Source organism: Dreissena polymorpha, chromosome 11, assembly GCF_020536995.1.
Source record: "Dreissena polymorpha isolate Duluth1 chromosome 11, UMN_Dpol_1.0, whole genome shotgun sequence".
Lineage (NCBI taxonomy): Eukaryota > Metazoa > Mollusca > Bivalvia > Myida > Dreissenidae > Dreissena > Dreissena polymorpha.
The window spans coordinates 9,486,297-9,509,158 of record NC_068365.1 but is presented as its reverse complement, the minus strand read 5'-3'; the positions used below and the strand labels follow the sequence as shown (position 1 = coordinate 9,509,158).

General features: G+C 36.5%; 1 protein-coding gene across 1 annotated transcript; it reads right to left on the bottom strand.

Annotated features, from left to right (window-relative positions):
• Window positions 1–415: 415 nt before the first annotated feature.
• LOC127850796 (programmed cell death protein 2-like) lies at window positions 416–17,833 on the bottom strand. The gene is made up of 4 exons (XM_052384106.1): window positions 17,282–17,833; window positions 12,720–12,988; window positions 9,000–9,107; window positions 416–1,497 (listed from the first exon to the last, which is right to left on the bottom strand). The coding sequence occupies exons 1-4, from the start codon at window positions 17,805–17,807 to the stop codon at window positions 1,348–1,350; spliced, it is 1,053 nt and encodes a 350-aa protein (XP_052240066.1). The 5' UTR covers window positions 17,808–17,833; the 3' UTR covers window positions 416–1,347.
• Between the last annotated feature and the right edge of the window lie 5,029 nt (window positions 17,834–22,862).

Genomic DNA, 22,862 nt, shown 5'->3' with positions numbered 1-22,862 from the left:
TGCTTAGTCAATTTATTCCTTTTGCAATGATGCTATGTTTTCTAAAGATGTTTGTGTTTTCCCAAATGCACTCATTTCTCGTCAAAGTGATAAAGTATTTAATGTAATGTTTCCATTGTGAATACATACGTGTTTAAACAAATTTTAAGTAGTAGAAGTCTTAGATAAAAACTTTTTTAGTATTATTTGTTATTCTATTCAATTATTTCAATTTTAATGTTCTCTGCAATAAGATCGTCATTACCTTTAAGACAAGTACTTGCATTTTTTTTAAATACATAATTATCATATTTAATTAAAGTTATCCGAGATTAATTATACTAAATCTAGTCCATTTATAATCAGCAAATAATATTAAAAGTAGGATCCAAATTAGCTAAATTTTTGTTGCCACAATTAATTATGAAGAAAAGTATGAAATTAAAAGTTTAATTTACACAAAGTTTTTTTTTCATTGTTTACCAGCAATTTATGTTAACTATTTTTGGTATTCATTATGATTGAACTCTCTAACTGCTCATGAAAATACACTGTTGTGAAAGTGACTCAAGTTAAATGTAAATATTCATTTCTGAACTTTAAAAAAAATATAAAGTCAGGATAGTGCATTCCTTGGCCATCTAAAATGCTATTTTCCTGGAGCTTCCGGGTGCCTCCGGCCCTCTGGTCAGGGCATCGCCCTGAACCAGATCGGGGGCCTTCAAGCCACCTGGCCCCTAGGTAAAACTTTTCCTCTTTAAAAAAAAAATTTTTACATTCTCACACCTGCACTAATAATGGAGTGACATGTTTGGAAAAAATGCACACATACAAGTACGAGCATAAAATATTTCACTATTCCCATTCACCAGTATTCATAATTTAACAACAACTATTTCATTTTCACCCAAAACAACATTCCACAGTATCAAAAAGATACTATCTGATAATTGTACAAATGTTCGTCTTGTTCCATCTAACAGTAGAAGAATCACTTCTATAGCTTTTGTTTGGGTTTTACATGCAGTGCAACCCCAACCTGTTTTTGTCCCTTTTCATATGTTATAAATACGAAAAATATAACTAGTTTCTTTTGGCTATTGAAGATATAAAAAAAATTACATTACATATTTCGTCAATTGAAAACATACACATTCCAAAACCATACAAAATGTAATGCATCAAACAATACCACAAGATTACAGAAAGTAACACTATTACAGCATGAAAATGGGCCCTATTTTTATAAACAAGCAACCCTACCCTTCCATTCACACAACGTCCTGAATTAAACAATAACACAACGATACATTATTACAGTACGCAAAAGGGCTCTTCTGTTTACAGCATGCAACCCTACCCTCCTGTTCACACAACGTCCTGCTTGAAGATGTATTCCTTCACATACTGGTTCCCCACATCACAGCTGTTGGAGCAGGTATATACACAGAGTGTGCCCCAATCCAGGCTGGTACCCAGCTTATCAACTTGGAGATGAGACAACAAGTGGGGTAGCACCTGAAATTTCAATTATATAAAAAAAAATATGTTACACAAATTACTGAAACACTTAAAGAAAATGAAATACCTTATTGAGTGTAAAAATATTGAAAAGTACCTTAATTACTTTTTTATTTTAATTAGCACACGCCATCAAAGAAAAGAGCATTTTAAAATGATGACCGATATTAGATCAAAAATAAATTTGCATAATCCCATGACGCATTTAAAGTGTAATCTAGTTAAATGTATTTGTGTGTTTTTTAATACTTTGGTTTGTTATGCAAGCCTAAAAAGAAAGAAGTAATATTAGAAACACTTATATGAATTTTTTCCGTTTTTATTTGGTGACTAATTTCACATGTTTTTTAAAACAAATTTTCTCAAATAAAATTCATTTTAATTATTAAATACTTACCTGCTATCCCTAGCTTTACCTCCCCAGGTGAGTTAGCTTCTCCAGAAATCTTCAAGTGCCGGAATTCGGCCACCTCTCCTACTGAAAACAGATTCAGGTTAAACATAGTACAATGTAACCTAACCGGAAATCAAGAACCGTTACTCATCTTACTTTTCATACAATTATGAAAATATAAAACGATAAGCGGGGTTTGGAAGTGAGACTTACCAATAGCAGGTAAGTATTTAATAATTAAAATGAATTTTATATTAGAAAATTTGTTTTAATGTCATAAATACATACCTGCTATCCCTAGCTGATTTTGTAGCTGTGGTGGGAGGTTCTCGTTATATTTTCCCATCACAGCAAAAACCAATAATCAGGTTTTTCAGCCAGAGATAGTAGAAATGTGTCCTCATACAATCTTCGTTAGTACAGTATTGTACTTAGTTTCTAAATAGGACCAGTACATTACGCCATGGAAGAAACTACTGTTTCAGCAACCACAAAAGGACGCAACATATATAAATGTTGACACTCAAGAGAACGAAGATAGAATGAGGAAAAGGTGGTCGGATTCCTACAGAAAGCAGCTTGAAGCACTTCAGAAAGTGGAAAATTATTAATATACGCCCACGAAGCCTAAAGAGCTCTTAATTCATGCGGTCTAATCTTAAAAAGGGATAAATCCCTAGATGAGAGAGATGAATACGCCTTCTTAATAGTCGAGCATACCCAACAAGAATTCGAAGCCTCAGACACATCCCCCCCCCCTTTTAACGGAATGAAAAGTCTCTTACGAGAACCTCAAATAGACTTTACTCTTAAGATAGAATTTTAACGACCTGACTGGGCAAAGAAGTCTATCATCATCTTCATGTCCACAAGTATTAGAAAGATTTGGAACTTTGAAGGGTTAGAAGCCATAGAGGGGAGTTTAAGTTTATTTTAAGCAAGGAATCCTGGCTGACATAACAAAATTACAGATCCCTATGGTATAAGCCATAATAAGACGGAAAAAAGTCTTAAAATATATATTGGGACTGTTAATAAGCCAGATGAAAAAGGTTCATAGGAAGCTCATTAAGCAACCCAATAACACAAGCCAAAACCTCTTAAGAAGGTAAATGAACAAAAAACATAATGTTGACGTTTCATAGCTTGGATCAGTATAAATATGTCTCTCTGAGATATGAAATTGACCTGTGAAAAAGTTTCCTGAAAATAATTGTACAGGAGACTTAAAAAGGTCGTAAAACCATAATCCTGTGGTTCATTAATTAGTTTCCATGAAATTATGGCAAACACTCACCAAGAAGGCAAGATTTTTCCAGTTATGTCAAGTGGACGAATGTATAACAATTGCACACCCTGCTGGATCGATTTCTGTGAAATGCATTATTGACGTTGTTCAGTATTACACTGCGATCTACGATCGCATTACGCTTATTATTAGCGTTTGATGATAAACAACGTTCTTCGATTAACTTTGCATATACATCCACGCAATTGTAAAAATACTGCCGCGCATGCGCAAATTATATTTCATTAAACCCAACGGAAACTAATTCGACAGAAAGAACTGCAAGACAAAACGTCCATCAGGGCGTTGTGATGACCTGGTATGTGTAAGACGATAGAGAATTTTTTATTTTCTCTCAAAGAATGAAAAAGTTCCTGGTTTCCAGACACATAGAGTGATAAAATGTTCACCTCTGTGTCTGGAAGTAAATAACGACCGATGTGTGTGAGTTGAAACCGTCACAAAGGAATCGTGAACATGTTTTATTTTTTAAAGAAAAACAGCTTTAAAAAGAATGCTTGCTTTTCAAGATGTTGATGTGCAATACTCTTGTCAAGAAACTTCTAGTCTAGACACCACTTGGTTTCCAGATACAGGGAGTGAGAACGTGTTCCCCCCTGTGCCTGAATGTAAGTAACAACTGATGTGTTGTCTGTTGACACCATACACAAGAGTCTTGAAGATGTGACTGGAAATGAGATACAGCTAGAAAGACCGTTCGCATTTCTATATTGTTGATATGTAGATGTGACTCCTGATGAGACCACAACTCCGAAACTGTCAGACTGAGTGGTTCCAGATGAGCACCCCACCCTTCTTTGATCGCATCCGTCATAAGATACAAAGATGGTTGCGGCGGAAGAAGGGGAACTCCTGCCAAGAGAGTCTACTCGTCTAGCCACCATTGAAGATGTGGTATTAACTCTGGAAGAATTGGAATCTGTGATAACAGATTGTCCGGAGACCATTTCCAACAAACTGAGAGGTTTGTAGCTTCTAGTCCGTTCATTATGCTTAGGATCAGATAAATCCTAAGGCACTTTCCACAGTTCTTCTCGTTTTGGAATGTCTTATTAGCTGATTCCAATGATTGAAATACTGATAAAACAGTAGAACCACTAGGAAGGCGTGTATCAATGCGAGAAGCATCCTTAGAAAGCCTGTTGGAATATGATGTACGGACTAATTTCCGTGATAGAGCTCGTCGAATTAGTAGACATCTTCGCAGGTCTTGGGCAATAATCATAACCAAGATTTTGAAATATCATTTCATAAATCCGATTTATTGATGACAAATATTGAGCCGTGACATCACTGGAATCTGCCTCTGAATCGGCCTCATTGTCTACAACACCAGCAGTGTGCAAAGAATCAGCGTAAACAGAATTGGAAATACTAGACCTAGTATCATGCACCAGATTGCGAGTATCTGATAACGATGAATGACCATCCACCAAATCAACCATCTGATAATTAAAACCGGAAGAAGACGGTAAATTAACAGGATTGATCGGTACAAATTGCCCAGAGGAATCTTGCAGCTATAACGTGTCCCGATTCGATGGTGCCGGAGCATGAGGTACCCGAAAAAGGTAGCGTAGCCGATATCCATAAAGCAGAGTAAGTATCTGTAGTGGTGAGACAAACACCAGACGACAAAGTCTGCAAAGTAGTACCAGTCATAGTAACATTTGTTAATGTTAAACTGGAAACTGGATCTGGTACATAGGGTACCACAACATTACAATCCGAGACAGGGTAGTAATGTGTAAGATACGAGTAGTCAGAGCGAGACTGTCTACGTGAAGCATGATGACGAGCTTATACCTGCGAAGCCGAGAAATAGATCGTATGCAATGGGAACAACGTCTCGTAGAGTAACGTCTCCTAGAGTCTCGGAGGACCGGTATCGATCAAATCAACGCAGTGCATGAGGGTTACTCGATAAAGGAGATCGTGTACGACGTCTACATATATTGTTGGTACTAGTTGACGACCCAGATGCCTTTGAAGAAGAAGAAGAGGATGAATAATCCGATGATGAATATCGATGTCTCTTCTTGATCGATCACTGGTGCCCTGTGACCGGTAGTATTGACCGGTGACCGGTAGTATTGACCGGTGACCAGTAGTATTGACCAGTGACCCGACCGGTACCACGGACCAGTGATCGGTGACCGGACTGGCCCAGGTGACCGGTTCCACAGACCGGTGACCGGACCGGTCCCCGATGACCGGAGTCATGGACTGGTGACCGGTGAATTACCCGGTGACGTACCGATCATGCTATGACCAGTGTTGTCATCAGGCAATGACCGTATGGCGGCTGCCAAATGGTCCGGCATTGGTCTTAGTCCTTGACCAATGCCATCGGGCATAAACCGGCTGACGGTTGTCACCATATGGTCTTATATTGATCGACTTTCTAACAAAGTTAGAATAGTACGATCTCCATCTTGCCCTATACCCGGTGAATGATGTTACCTATTCTCGTCCGTAGGCAGTGGTAGGAATGATAGGAGAATTATCCTGCACCAAATGATGATTCTCCAGTATCGAAGAATGACTATCCGCAAAATCAACACACTGATAATTAAAGCCAGAAATAGACGGTGAATTATCAGAAGTGACAGGTACATACATTCCAAAGGAATCTTGAACCCATGTGTCACGCATAGACGGTGTAGAAGCCGGGGGTTTCCGACTAGGAATAGTAGTAGATACCCTCGCTGCAAATATAACAGCCGTTGTGGTGAAATGAACACCAGAATTGAAGGGCTGTGAAATCGGATCAGTCACTGCAACATGTGTTGACATCATACTGGAAACTGGTGCATAGGGTATGGCGACATTACAATCAGAATTAGGATAGTAATGTGACCGGTCATAAAAGTCGGAATGACAATGCTTCAGTGAAGCTTGTGTACGACCTTTATTCCCGTGATGCCGAGATCTAGAAGGGTTACGACGCCGAGAGCTAGAACGGCTACGACGGGAATAACGTCACCTTGAGTATCGTTTCCATGATGATCGATGATGATCATAATGACGTGAAAGAGGACTGCTCGATGAATAAGAGCGTGTCCGACATCGTCTACTTCTATCATCGGAACTAGTCTATGAAGAATGTGCATTCGACGACGAAGAAGTGGAATAATCCGATGAAGACGAACGTCTGTTTCTGATCGTTGACCGGTGACTAGCAACTGTTGACCTGTTAATGATCGTGGCATGTTGACCGGTGTCCAGTGACTGGTCAGTTGACCAGTGACCTGTAATACTGACCGGTGACCGGTCATCAGTAACATATGACCGGTGACCAGTGACTGGTAGTTCAGACCGGTGACCGGACCAAACTCTATTGACTGGTGACCGCTGGGTCTGACCGGTGACCGGACTGGTCTCCGTTGACCGTTGGGTCTGACTGGTGACCGGTATCCGATGACCGGTGTTTCTGACCGGTGACCGGACTGGTCTTTGTTGACCGGTGACCGGTGGGTCTGACCGGTGACCGGACCAGTCAATGTTGATCGGTGACAGGTGGGTCTGACCTGTGACCGGACCAGTCTCTGTTGACCAGTGACCGGTGTTTCTGACCGGTGACCGGACCGGTCTTTGTTGACCGGTGACCGGATCGGTCTCTGTTGACCGGTGACCAGTGGATTGGACCGGTGACCGGACCGGTCCCCGGTGACCGGTCCGGTACCTGGTGATGTACCGGTCATGAAATTACCAGCGTTATCACCGGATAATAACCGTATGGCGGTTGCCAATTGGTCTGGCATTGGTCGATGTCCTTGACCAATGCCATCAGGCAAAGACCGGCTGACGATTGTCGCCATAAGGTCTGATGCTGATCGACTTTCCGATGGTTAAGTACGATCGCCATCCTGCCTGGTACCTGGTGACTGATGTCTGCAATGTGTCATCTGTGGTCTTCAAAGTCACCGGGTATTAATCCACTCTTGTATCTGCAACCATCATGTAGTCGATTATATGAAAGACAAGAGTAAAACATATTCAACAATAAAACTGGTCACAGACCAGATTATCAAACGGTACATAAAATCATTATTTGCCCATAATGAAAATAACAAACATTCTCTTATTATTATTGTAAAAGAGAAAGTCAATAGTACCAATAACCTATAATACGACTGCTGAATATCGTAAATTAAACAAAGTTAAATTCAAAACAGATTGTCATATGGAAAGTAAAATCATTATTGCACGCAATGGCAAATGATAAACATTCTGTCATTGTATAGAAGAACACCTATGTACGATCTTGACCAATGCCATCATGACTGACGCTGCAATAGATCATCTGACGTCTGCTGCAAAATCACCAGGAATTTCTCATCTGATGAAGATTCATCTGTACGTTTTCTGCAAGAAACGTTCTGTGACGGATTGCTTGCTGCCACGTCGCATCGTCTTACGCACTACAAACAGAGCATTTATGTTCAAAGGAGCAATTAGTGCATGACAAACAAGTCTTGTGGGAATCCCACGAAGCCTTAATATGCCCACACGAACCTCTAGTTTGTAAACTCATTCTTATTCTGAAAGTAGAAAAAGAAGAGAATCCGCGTAAGAAAACAATGTAAAAAGAACAAAATAAATGAAATAATCAGTTAAACAAAGTATTTACAATGTACAAAAATTGTCAATAACTTGTTGACAAAAATCACGAAATCCTCGTGCTAAAATCATGAGCACATGGAAAAACCCGGCAAAAAGTGAAAAACAATGAAATATCAACAAAATAATACAAGAAAAGATGTCTGAATTAAGCAGAAACAATAAATTATACAATTCATCAACTTCAAACCCAATTCCACCACGCAGAATTGAACTAAAAGTTCAAATATAAAGCCAGTAAATATGGCAATCTGCACGGTGTGTTGTCCAGAAAAGTAAGATGAGTTACGGTTCTTGATTTCCGGTTAGGTCACATTGTACTATGTTTAACCTGAATCTATTTTCAGTAGGAGAGGTGGCCGAATTCTGGTACTTTAAGATTTCTGGAGAAGCTAACCCACCTGGGGAGGTATAGCTAGGGATAGCAGGTATGTATTTATGACATTAAAAAGTATTTCACATATTTTTTACATGAAGTTGACTGAATTATTGTCCGTGAGAAAAATTGTTTAAGTAATAAACAAAGCATCTTGCATTTTAAGAAGTGCTAAACAAAAGTTTATGATGCACAGATTACATTTTTCTAATTCATAAAATACCATTTTGTTTTACATCTTTGTCATGATTACATTAATAAGTATAAACAAGAGATGTGTTTGTCAGAAACACAATGCCCCCTTCTGCGCCACTAAGAAGCCATATGTTTGACCTTTGACCTTGAAGGATGACCTTGACCTTTAATCTCTCAAAATATGCAGCTCCATGAGATACACATGCATGCCAAACATCAAGTTGCTATCTGAAGCGACATAGAAGTTATGAGCATTTTTCGAAACCTAAATTCGAAACCTAAATGCAAAGTGTGACGGAAAGACAGACAGACCAGACGAACAGACGGTCCGATCACTATATGCCCTCCTTCGGGGGCATAAAAGTCCTCAATAACAATAACATTGTTACTGTAAGTTTAAATACACAAAGCATAAAACAGATTACTTATTTTAGTTACCATCACTTTTTGAAAACTACCCTCCTGATTAACTATAACACAACTGTAGAATAATTCACCAGTTTCCAAAGCTAATTAACTTGTTTATTACCTGGCAACTTAAGAAGCTACCATAAAATGGTACAAGTATGAAGATTATTCAGTAATTTGCATTGGTGACTTACCTGGAACTCAAACTGCCTAGGCGCACCACAGGAACAGTCAGGGATTGAAACTGGACACGTTGATTGGCTGATCCATAGTGGTTCACCACCTTTGTCATAGCGCAATATCTGGAATTAAAATGTAGTTGTTCACCCAGTCTGTAGTAGTGCAAAAATTGGAATAACAAATACTGAATAGTGGTTCACCGCCTTTGTTGTAGCCCTAGAATTAAAAATACAGAATAGTGGTTTGTCACCTTTGCAATAACACAATACTGGAATCAACCAGTGCAGTGGTTCACTAAAATTCAGAAAATCCTCAATTGCTTGTTTGACTTTTTGATGTTTTATCAACAGTTCTTGCAAAATGTATATGTCAAAGTTGAAACTATTTTGTCCCAACTCAAGAGTTATTTGACAGTACAATTTCTTAAATCCACCAGGGCCCTCACACTACTTTGGGGGAAGGGGTCCGCAGCCCTTAGGAGGGGGAATTTTTCGCGACGTTTCCATTTTTGGGGGATTTTTTACTTACTCTCTCATTACTACATTTGTACATGTTCGCACTATATTCATTGCATTTTTCATATTTTAGTATGTTTGAAAAGATTAAATTGAAATAGAATTGAGATATAATAATCATGAGACACATTTTTCTACTAAAAAAAAAAAAAAAAAAAAAAATTTTTTTTTTTTTGGTGGGGGGGGGGGAATTTTTCACCCCAAAAGGGGAAAAAAGTATACTTTTCAGGTGGGGGAATTGATAGATTGAGGGCCCTGTCCACATTTCACCAGTATAGGTCTGCATGTAATCGTCTTACAAACAAAATTACTGAACCATGCCTCCATTCAAAATCAAGTTAATGGGCAGAAAAACTCCCTTCGCTATTTTCAAAAACAGGGAACTTGGCCAGATAAGCCTGTAATCTGCATATGCATAACATTTAAGCATTTCTATGAAAGATGAAGATTAATAGCACAAACATTACATCTATTATTAGCAATAGTGACCTTGATCTTGACCCAACAGCCCCCCATATGCAACCCCATGCTTACTCTGCATGTAAGATAGACATAGGGGATGTTCCATGCAAACATTTACCTGAATTTCATAAGTACAAAAAGTATATTAAGGGGTTCTGTTCTGCTCATTTGCATGTTAGAGTTATGGGCTTGTACAGTAAGGCTACTATTCCATTTGTCCGTATCCGCATCCCCATATCCGCATCCGCAAAAAAATAGAACAAGTTGAAATGCACTGCGCTTATTCCATTCATCCGCATCCCCATCCGCATATCCGCACGCACAATAGGCGTCCGCAAAAGAACGCTCAAGTGAGCATTCTTATGCCGATGCGGACATGATACATAAGGCATTTAGCACGATGAGGGAAGCTGTCATCTCAAAAATCAACTGAAAAAGTAATCAAATTCGTGGAGAATTACCCAGAATTATACAACCAACGCAGTTCTGCATATCGGGACTCTGATTTCACTTTGAATGTTTGAAAAGCATAGCCAAGGCACTAGAAGAAGATGTTTCAGGTTTTTACCATTTGTATACTTTTACAGGCAGAATGATAATTTGTACCTTAAATCTACTTAAACTCACGCTTGTCCTTTATAATAAGTATCTCAATTAAAATTTTCAGTTTTATCCATATATTGTTTTTCCCAAAAAAGAAAGATACATTTGACGTATGCGGATAAATGGAATATAGCGTCCGTATTATGATTTTGCCGATACGGATGCGGATAGATGGAATACTAGCCTTACCTTGATACCAAAGAGATGCGGTTAGTTTCAATGGAATATTTGTAACAATTACATGGATTTTAATATCTTAAGTAGATATAAAGATATAGAGCTGTTTCATGACACATTATCTTAAAATTACTTAGTAAAACAAATGGAGATAATTCTGCTAAATTGTACATCAAAATTACAGGCCTTCATGGGTGACCTTGCATTTTGTTTTAATCTCAAAGACAAGTGAAGTTTCATTTGAATATCTGTAGTGGTTACAGATTTATGTTCTTATTAGATGCAAACAGCAACATCAATTTTTCCTTGCAAGAAAACTTCACAGAATTTTAAAGTACTAAAGGGGGCGTAATACTGATAACAAGCTTGTCACAAGTCTTGGTTGGTTAAGGTTTTAAAAACCCTAAAAACACAATTCTGTAACATTATATTTCAATACCTGTAGTAAATATAGTAGTTGCACACTTATATTAACTGCTTTTTTTTCTTTGTACCAAACAATTGTTACATGGATATAATTCAGCTAATTGCAAGTCAATATTATGAATCTTGGTCAATGACCTCACTCAATGTTCCCAAACACATGTATGAAGTTTCAACTTGAAACCTGTAGTAGAAACAATAATATGGATTTGTTTCATGTTTACCTAAACCAAATTTCTGATTGTAAGAGAGGGGCATATTATAATTCTGCTAAATTGCCTATTAAGAGTCAGGGGTTTTTCTGCACTGTCTGCGCCTCCGGACAACGGAGGCATTCCCAAAGCAAACGGACCCGTTCCCAATCGAATTTTGATTACATATTTCCCAATTCCCAAAAAAAAATTATTTCAAAATCGTAAAAAGTAAACATAATTTATATCGAAAGAGTGACTTCCCTTCATTCGCGACGTAATTAAGCCTTTAGCTACTCAGATTTTAGCAGGTGTATTTGCCAGATGCATCTGCCAACATTAACAGCGTTAAGGTTAGAACTGTTCCGTATAATAACAAGTATATAGAGCCGCACAATACACATTCTAGTCCAAATCTGTAGACGCTTATTTTCAAGCATGGCCTCCCATAACGATAAGTACTACAGCAGTGTTGCATTGGAAAAGGGATCGACATACGGCGGTGTAGATTTGTTGGCTTTGATGGTGCTTATGTAATGAGCGGTGAAGTATCAGGTAAAATGATATAGTCGTTAAATAAATTAATAATGTAGCAGTAAAATAAATGTTTTGTTAAATGTAACTGGCTTGCCTAATGTGGCTATGAGTTGAAGAATCCAATTGGAAATAATAACATTTTATTTGTATGTGTAGTTAATTTCTCTCTTATGTTATTTTAAGAAAGCAAAGAAAAATCATGCTGTGACTTGTGTGACTTACTTACCTGTTACCAGTGTTTGTTTTTGAAGACAAAATAACAAATAAAAACATGTTTTTTTTTGTAAAACCACTTACTTATTTAAGCATGATAAAATTCCCAAATTGACCGTTTCATCGACTCGAAAATTCCCAAAATGGACAATTTTGTCGATAAAAATTCCCAATTTGGTCAGACTCCTTTTCCCAAAATAGACAGAAAAACCCCTGAGAGTTATGATGAAACTTGGTCAATGACCGTACACAATGACCTGGACTTTATTTGAGAAATTTTGATATATACAAACCTTAATTTCGAGGTATAATAAGAGTCATAATTCTGCTAAATTGCTGGTCAGAATTATTGTCAGTGACCTCACACAATGACCTCAAACATATATGTGAAGTTTCAATTGAATACTGGTGGAAAAAAGAGATATGGAGATGTTGCAGGTTTACCTTATTCAGAGCAGTACGCCAACATTTGGGGGAGTAGGATAGATATACACTACAAGGTGAACAGTGAAGCTAAAAATATACAAAAATAGAATTAAGTTGTCCCTCTTGAACAACTCTGTAATAAAGATTTCAAAAGAGGTATCAATATTTTTTTAAGATAAGTGTTTACTTGATCTGGTTCAGCAGAAATCCTCTCTTTAAACTTCCGAATTTGTTTGTCATCAACTGTCTCCTGACTAGCCATACTTTGGAGCTCTTTCTCTGGAAAACTTGTAGACAAATCACTGCCCTTATTTGACTCCAAGAACTCTTTGTATTGCCTCATTTTCTCTTCTTCACTTGTCTGACCAGCGTCCTTCTTTGGTGTGTAAATTTCAGTTTCAGTGACAATTTCAAATTCTGGGAATAAGACTGCATACGATTTTTCCGCTTTTAAATCTGCAACAATCCATTTGGAAAGCAATAACTTTGATTGATTTTCATTATAATCAATCTTGGAATGCACAAAGGTGTAACCTAAAGGGTTCATCACGCACTAAAAGGGTTCATCGTGAGTTACTCCCAAGTCGAACGGACCTGTTATGTCACATACAATGTACATGAATAGTTCAAGTTACCCGCAGGTCGAAGGGACCTACATATGTCACATACAAAGTACATGAACAGTTCAATTGAAACACCACATGACACCCTAAGACAGGACTTAAGGTTAAATACACCTTATAGTAAATACTAACTTAATATAAATTTCTATTACATAAAAAGGAAACTTATTTTAAAGTGTTGGGGTTGTTCTATTTTTGTGCTGCTGTAATTAATTGTCCAAGCTTACAAACCAACTTGTCAATGATCTATGTATTCATCTGTTTGTAATCTCAAAGCTTTTTCCTTTTTTTGATTTTAAAGACAGAAGATGTATTCTTAAAAGCACAAGAATATCAGACATGTTAACTGTTAACTGTCAAGTTTGAATCTGTGCCTGAGTCAACATTTGATCCAACATTAGCGACAGATCTATGGGCTATATAGTTGCAATAATTCAACTCTCAGCTTTATAACCCGAAGGGTTGCTGCGAGTTGCAATGCGCTGTCTACTGTCCTAAGGTTCAAAATTTGATCACTACTGCAAGGGTTAAGGAACACTGATATTGCATAAACTTATCAACATTTACCTATCTAATGCAAAAACTTATAAAAATGGTACCATTAAAGCAATTATTTACTTTGTTATTCTTTCATACGCTCTATCCACCTTAATGGAAAACTGTTGCAATGTTTCCTGCTTAAAGACAGGGCTTTTTTCCTGATTTTGTGAAGCGGCCCTGGCCCCCCTCACTTTGTGAAAAATGAGTCGTGAACTTTCCAAAATAGTGAAAAAAATGAGTCGCGAACTTCTGAAAATTATGAAAAACAAGTCGCGAACTTGTACAAATTGTGAAATTTAGTTGTTTAAGAATAACTATAGTTAAAGCATGTTTAATACTTGCATCATATGGAAATGTCTGTAAATAATGCTTCAAAATATTGTTTTCATTGTCCTGACACTTTCAACAAATAACCACTTACAGTTAGTTAAACAATTTATATAAAACCATAGAAAAGCCTAACCCCTGTCAACATACATGCCAGATTTTTTTAGGTCCAAAGCGGGACATTCCATAAAAAATTGTCGGACATTTGACCAAAAAGCAGGACACCTAAAACGATCTATCATTCCAACTTTACTTTAGTCAGTATAGTACTAACAAAAACTCTTGATACTTTTATTCAAGACATCTGATATGAAGCATGAAATCTAAAACATAACAATAACAGTTTTATTAAATAAGACAATAGCAAACAACGAAGATAATATTCATCTTTTTAGAGTACCAAATCTGGAACATTACGACTACAATACTCATTATATTACTTTCAATGGCAAACATATACGCAGGGGAGGCTATCCAGTACACTGAAAGTACGGGTTACAGTAAATTATCTACCAAACAGTTACATCAGCTTGACACGGAATGCATAGCACCTCATTGTTTTTAGCTTAATTGGAGTAGGGTCAAACTGTCATGCATAGCACCTCGTTGTTTTTATTACAATTACACCCAATTACACTAGACAGGATGGGTATCACTTATTGGACTGTTTGTTGCAATATTGGTAAATTGCACATTTGGATTATCCCGCTATTTTGGAACTAAACATTGAATGTAAAAGACTCATTACATGTAATGACGTAGAGTTAATTTTACAAAACAATTGTTTTGTAAACCGTTTCAAACAAAAACAAACACATTTTCAACATTTATTTCATTATAATACAACTATCGATAGCAATAAGCGACCACTATCTTGAAAACCACAAGCATGGTGTGAATGCCTGATAAAATCAATAATTAGCCGATAAATCGCTGATAAGGAGTCATAAACAACACTGGTACACACGAGAAGTAGAATCGGATTGTTAATTGGGGGCAATAAAGAGATTAGCGGTGGTAAGTGTTAGCCAAACAGAGCTTGAATAGCAAATTTTATTGGGAACCTATAGACCTTACATCGTTTTTTACGAATGTAGGGACAAATCGTCTCATATCGGGACGCCGGGACAAAGGGCCCAAAAGCGGGACTGTCCCGCCGAGATCGTGATGTCTGGCATGTATGCCTGTCAGTATCTTGTCTTGCTTAATAAACTTATGTAAGAAATTAAAACCAGTTAATTTATTTTTTCAGATTTTACAAAGCATACTGTAAATACATACACTGTTCGAACATTAAAATTGCATTAAAATTAATGTTCATATAAATGGATCATACTTATGCTGTTATATACTGTAGTTTAACCAATATTAACAATTGTTTAAGCGGATAAGATATAGAATAACAAGTATCGCTCTCAGTTATCAATACATGAATCATGTGCTTTCAGCAAAATTTCAAATAACTTTCCTTATAATTTAATCCATGTCACTTTTAATAGTGAATTGTAAAATCACTGTAGGAATCGTTTAGTTTCTTTATTATTGTAATCGCGAATTGCAATAAAGCAGGATTACTTGATGTTTTTTTAATCTTTTTAACATTGCAACGAGAGTTTTGCGAAGCCATTTTATTTGTTTAATGGTGAGGTTGATCGGCCGCGCTTGACTAATACATCAGTTGCACCGGTTTATTTTTAATTGATTCACATTTGTAATCGATCAAAACAAACGACCACAGTTGTATGATTTGTAAACAAAATTTCGAATTCGGAATTAAAACCGGTGAAACGAAACATATTTTTAAATTGTGAAATGGCCATTTTTTAGCACAAAAAGTCCGTTTTTAACAGTTTAAAATGGTCATTTTTGTAAAAAAAAAATCGCAGCCGTGTTAGATAAATGTCAATTGTCCTATCAAATTTGTGAAATGTCTGTCCACGGAGAAAGGGGAAAAATGTATACTTTTTAGGTGGGGGACTGCGGCCTAAATTCAGCCGCAGATTTGATAGATTTAGGGCCCTGTACATTGATAACGATGTTGAACAGATGTAAAATATTTACACTGTTCCAAATTTCAACATACAAATGTCAACAAGTACAGGCTTTTTCCGCCCTATGCCACGGGTCTGAAATTCGGTCCCAAATCCCAATGCAAATCTGGTTGTTTCCCAATTGAAAAAAAAATCCCAATTCCAAAAAAAAATAAATTTTTTCTTAACCTTAAAATGTATGAGTTAACCTGATCCAGTGTAGAAAATAGAAAGCATTGCATAATTAAATTATTTGTTGCCTTGAATTTGTTTTAAAAACTGTAAAAGATGTAAATGATTATTTAAGACATTCCTTATTTTCCTCAAAATCCGGCGCTTCGCGCGATTTTTTTCACCTAAAAAAAGGTCAGGCCTTTTCCCCAAATTCAGATTAAAAAACCTGCACTTATTACACATGTTCATAATATTTTGTAAAATTTTAATAATAAGTTATCAAAATAGTCGTTATTTACCAGTTAACAGCTTCTTTGAAATATAAGAAACACTTTTACCATGCGATAATTTTTCCCAATTGAGCCAATTTTGCGATTAATTTTTTTCCCAAAATGGAGGTTTTCACGACGCGAAACTCCCAAAATTCCAGTGTGGCGTTTTCCCAAAATGGAGCGGAAAAAGCCTGAAGTATAGTATCAGCTTAGTGATGCCCACTGATCAGTTGCGGAGAACTGAGGTTGTGTTTATAAAGGGTTAAATATATGGACTCCAAGAGCTGCCTTTACAAACATTGGCTATGAAGAAGAAAGTTAGTTTTGAAGACTCTGTGTTAACAATTTACCAAGCAGGGTTTTTTTTGGCCTGATTTTATAGCCGAAATTCGGCTATGTTCCCAATCCCAAAAAGTATACTTTTTTCCCAAAATGTGGCAAAAATTTCCCAATTTCCAAAAAAAAATTAAAAAAAATTTTTTTTTTTTTTTTTTTTTTAGAAAGATGTCTAATGTATATTTTATCTCGTTTTTAATTCAATTACATCTAACAAAGTATTATATGATTTTGTTCTTTTAATTTGAATGATTATAAAGGGTTATATCAAATTTAGTATTTCCCTAATCAGTGGACTTTTCGTGTGGAAAAAAAAAGCTAATTAATTTATTTTCCCAATTTCATGAAAATGCCGATAAAATTCCCAATTCCAAAGCCATGGGCTATCTTCCCAAAAAGTGGAAAAAAAACCTGCCAAGTTATAAATATATTGAAAAAAGTAATTACCTGTCTTGTTTGTTGAACACTCCCTTTTGTGGTAAGCTTTCCAGTCAACGGCCTGATGCTCTTTACTGCAGTATGACACACACCCACACTTCCCACAAGTTTTAGGTCCAACACCCCCACACACCCTGCACAGCTTGGCATATTTAGAGGCATCTATCTCATTTTCAATGGGAACCTCTGCAGGAGGCTGGCTTCTAAAAAAATCGTTTACTTTTGGTAGCTGAGACCTCAGCACAATCAAATTGTCTGCGCAATTCGCTTTACAACAGTTATCATTGCGGCAAATAAATATGAAAACTGTCCGATGGAAAGCGAAAGTTTTTGACGAATCTGGTGCGTAAACCTGTAGAAGAAACACGGTTGGTTTCGAACAAACACGACATGTCAGCTCCTCAGCGCTCGGAAGTGGATTCAGTGACAGCCACGCAGGTACACCACCTACTTTGCTCGGGAAGAATCTACTTTTCAGAAGGAATTTCTCTGTTTCTTCGACATACCCCAACTCCACATTTCTTTCAGCGGCCATTTTGGAAATGGCTATAAATCACTTTGTTTCAGGGTTACAAAACACACTTAAAGTATATAATTCACCGTTGTTCATTTTCACGCCGTTAAGAAAAAGAATTATTAGTATTTTATTATTATTATTATTATTAATATTATTATTATTATTATTATTAGAATTATTATTATTATTATTATTATTATTATTATTATTATTATTATTATTATTATTATTATTATTATTATTATTATTATTATTATTATTATTGGTAGTAGTGGTAGTAGTAGTAGTAGTAGTAGTAGTAGTAGTAGTAGTAGTAGTAGTAGTAGTAGTAGTAGTAGTAGTAGTAGTAGTAGTAGTAGTAGTAGTAGTAGTAGTAGTAGTAGTAGTAGTCGTAGTAGTAGTAGTCGTAGTAGTAGTCGTAGTAGTAGTAGTAGTAGTAGTAGTAGTAGTAGTAGTAGTAGTAGTAGTGGTAGTAGTAGTAGTAGAAGTAGTCGAAGTAGTAGTAGTATTTGTTGTTGTTGTTGTAGTAGTAGTAGTAGTAGTAGTTGTTGTTGTTGTTGTAGTAGTAGTAGTAGCAGTTGTTGTTGTTGTTGTTGAATTTATAAGGACATACTATCAAGAATATGTAATTAAGACAGTAAAAAAATACAACAAAACAAAGATTTTTAAATAAACTAAACTTTTTTATAGATTGATCTTTTGACATGATTGGTCTTTGGACACAATTGTGGTGTGGCTGTAAATAAAATTGTGAGGAAAAAAATTATACCATTCTAACTAAAATACAACAAGAAAGCCTCGCTACACGTTTCACATACATCCACAGTACAACGCAGTGACGCAGGCAGCTTTGTAGAATAAATCTCCTGTCACTCCAAAAGTATATAAAAAATAATGTGCACATCAATTGTCCATAACAGAAATGTGAACAGCTATTTAGTCAATTGTTATCCAAAATATGATACTGCCATCTTGTTTGACAGCACCATCAGAATACTACTCAGTATTTGATAAATTTGTAATAATGCTTATTAGGCATCCAAATTTTAAACTATCAAAACTATTATTTTGATTTCAAGCAGTGAATACTCCGGTTATCTTAAAACAATCTTATTACAATAATACATTAAATTATTAGTATTTTTATGTTAATCACTTGTATTTTAAACCTCTGCGTCTTACAAAAACGTTTGTTTAAAAAAATGAGAATGCGACACATATATACGGTGGCATAGAGGTGACATTCACTCCTCTTTTTTTAAATTGCACTCCTCTTTTTTCTATCTCGTGGCCATGACATAGCTAACTCGTGGCCACGAGATAGAAAAAGAGGAGAGCAATTTTAAACAAGAGAAGCACCGCTCTTTTTTTAAATTGTACGCCGCTTTAATTTAGTTTTGCACTCCTCTTTTTCTAGAAAAAAGAGGAGAGCAATTTAAAAAAAGAGAAGTGAATGTCACCTCTATGCCACCGTAGAAACATCAATTATAGCTAACACGTACTGAAATTACTTGATAACGATAACTAGGTTGTACATTTGAGGACGTGACGAGCTAAATTCATGTCTTAGTACAGTCTGTATGTTCAAGTAGACAATAACGAAATATACACATATCAAATCAGAAACACTTGTCATAATAACATATATATCATTTCACTATTTATATATTGGCTAAAAGTTTTTAAGAGATAATTAAGAAGCGTGGTAGGTTATAAAAGGGATGGTAGATCGGCCGAATTGTTTAAGTTAAAAAAATAATAACAACTTATTTTCAACGTTGATAAGGATGTTAATGACAGACATTATTGAATCTATTTGTATCAAAGTTTTCTTTATATGAGTCGCGTTCTGAGAAAACGGGGCATAATGCATGTGCGGAAAGTGTCATTCCAGATTAGCCTGTGCAGTCCGCACAGGTTAATCAGGGACGGCACTTTCCGCCTCAATTGAATTTTCGATAAGAAGAGACTTCATTTAAACGAAAAATGTCATAAAAGTGGAAAGAGGCGTCTCTGATTAGCCTGTGCACACTGCACAGGCTAATTTAGGACGACACTTTACGCACATGCATTAAACCCCTTTTTTCACAGAGCACAACCCATATTTAAACGTTGATTTTGCAAATATGATCGAATGCAGCATAGCTCAATCGAAAACTCAACCTGGATAACCAGAAACAAGTTCAGTCTAACAAACAAAAACAAAAGAAGGTCGGGTTAGTGGAACCAAACAACCGTTTAGAACGAATCTTATAACATTAAACAGCAGTCAAGAACTATTTACACCGTTTTACGTCTCTTATATTTATATTTTATAATAATACAGTGTGCATATGAAAACTAATTAAAACCCATATACATATCTTCCTCTAAACGTCTTAATTGTTTATATGACACAACCGTAGATATTCATGCGATTGGACATTTATTCACATGCAAGTATAACTTTCATTAAACCTCCGCATTATGTAGGACAATGCCCACTTGTAAAGCTCATTTACATCTGGTTATTTAAAGCGAGATTATACGATTTTCATATGTGTTAAATTGTAATGTATTGATAAAAATATGTTACAATAACACAAGATAGGCAAGATAAATTATACATTGAAGACGAATTTCATAAAATGCAGCAAACACAAATTAGCGCCCCGACCCGATTGTGACGAAGATATTTCTTACATATTTTCCTACAATAACCAAAGCATTCGTCTTTTTATTAGGATCAGAGTTAGTGTTTGTATGGTGCAGGAATTTAAAATGAACCGTTAAACTAAATTTAGATTCACATCATACATGCACGATATACATGCCGGCGAATTCGACTGTACAGACATTTTCGATTTCATAATTAAATACCTGGCTTATTTCGCAATTTTTGACGCATGCTCGTAATAACATTTATTTTTATTTATATTGAAATATAGGTTTGATAAGTTTTTTTACACATTTTATATAAATTCATAAATATTTGACAAAATCGTATCATTTCGCTTTAAGTTCGTAAATCGTAGTGTTATTTTAATGACTCTGAGGGCCGCTAAACCACATTTAAACAATATTTGGTTACGCCATCTCTTACCGCACATGAATGTTTATCATTTTGAAAAGTGATATTATTTTACAATACAACAGTGAACTCTTAAGAAGTAACAATCGCGAAACCCATTTTAGTTATACGCCGTTGATAACATTTCAAATGCGTTTTATTTCTTACCGTGTATGTTTGTATAAGATTACACTAATTTAAGAAACAAGTTTATATCCGTCGAACAAGGCTGAGGTTCCAACTGCGTTCTTAAATTACCGCGACTTGTTACGGTACCACTCTCATGCTCACATGTATGGTAGCGGTGATAACGGTGATAACGAAGAAAGTCGCTCGGGAACACCAAGTACGCCATCGATCGCTTTCGGAACTCATTACAGTCGAAAACGTTGACTGGCATATTGTCAAAAACTATCATGTCTATAATATTCTTACGTAATCGATTTTGTTTTGACAGTCTAAATATTATGTCAACCTTACGAAGATCGCCATATTCATTAAAACAACGTCAATTGCGTTTTGGTGTTTCTGCTATGCTGTTTATGGTGTTTTATGTACATAGACAGACACTGCGGTTTGAGCGCTTTGTTCGTCCGATAAGTATTTACAATTTCAAGCATTTAACATCTAAGTGCAAACACCAAAAACAAGAAGTATGTCGAAGTATCAAAACCTGATTATTGGTTTGCAACTGACGAATTCTGAAAATTTTAGCCAAGGCAGTTTATTTATATTCTAAATAAGTATTCCTTACTGTTGAAAATTGCCTAAGCAACTTTAAATTATGTTGGTCCAATAAGTGACACATTCAAGTTTGTTTTATTTATAATTTGAATACGCACTCGTGAGGGAAAGTTCCGGTAACTTTATTGTGTTTTCTTAATTACGGATGTCCACATGTCGCATTCACAGAAATCTACTTCAATAACAATGCACGTACCGGATGTTGTAGATTGATCACTAAATATTCTGAAGAGAAAACTTCAACGAGAAAAAAATAATCATAGCAACGATGTCTTATAACTATCACATTTAAGAAGCATTCCTGAGAAAGTATTTGTAAATACCTGTGATAGAAGTAACGAATACGATATGCCCAGGGTTTCGATGTTTGAGTTGGCCGAAATGCGAGCGAAAAGTAAAGCAACGTGTACAGGCTTTCTTCTGGTTTTCATTTATAAAGTTGTAGGTCAGTCCATTTATATTATTGTTCACAAATAATTATCGATTCTTGTATGTGCTTTCTATCTGTCTGTCAGTCTGTCTGTCTGTCTGTCTGTCTGTCTGTCTGTCTGTCCGTCCGTCTGTCCCTCCCTCCGTCCGTCTGCCCGTCTGTCCGTATGTCTGTCCGTCCGTCCGTCCGCCAGCCCGCCCGCTCGCCAGCCCGCCCGCCCGCCCGTCCGTCCGTCCGTCCGTCCGTCAATCCATCCATCCATCCATCCATCCATCCATCCATCCATCCATCCATCCATCCATCCATCCATCCATCCATCCATCCATCCATCCATCCATCCATCCATCCATCCATCCATCGATCCATCCATTGATCCATCCATCGATCCATCCATCCATCCATCCATCCATCCATCCATCCATCCATCCATCCATCCATCCATCCATCCATCCATCCATCCATCCATCCATTCCATCCATCCATCCATCCATCCATCCATCCATCCATCCATCCATCCATCCATCATCCATCCATCCATCCATCCATCCATCCATCCATCCATCCATCCATCCATCCATACCTCCACCTACCACCCACCCACCCAACCCACCTACCCATCCAACCCACCCACCATGTTTTATACCTACACATATCTAATATTTGAAATATTCTTTAATAATTCTAACCCGGGACCTTTTGAAGCGAAATCTAGCGCGCTTCATTTTATGCCATTCGAATGCAATGTTTGCAATATACGCATTTGTGAAAATTTTCATTACAAGCGTTTTTAATGCTTTATTGTTTAATGGACTTGGATTGATGATTATTCATTGACGAACTGATATTTTCA

Coding starts and splice junctions, on each gene's coding strand:
- LOC127850796 (XM_052384106.1), bottom strand. CDS start 17,807: ATGGCCGCTGAAAGAAATGTGGAGTTGGGGTATGTCGAAGAAACAGAG. Junction 12,989..17,281: donor GTGTTCAACAAACAAGACAG/GTAATTACTTTT, acceptor GGATTGTTGCAG/ATTTAAAAGCGGAAAAATCG. Junction 1,498..8,999: donor CTAGGCAGTTTGAGTTCCAG/GTAAGTCACCAA, acceptor TTGAAATTTCAG/GTGCTACCCCACTTGTTGTC.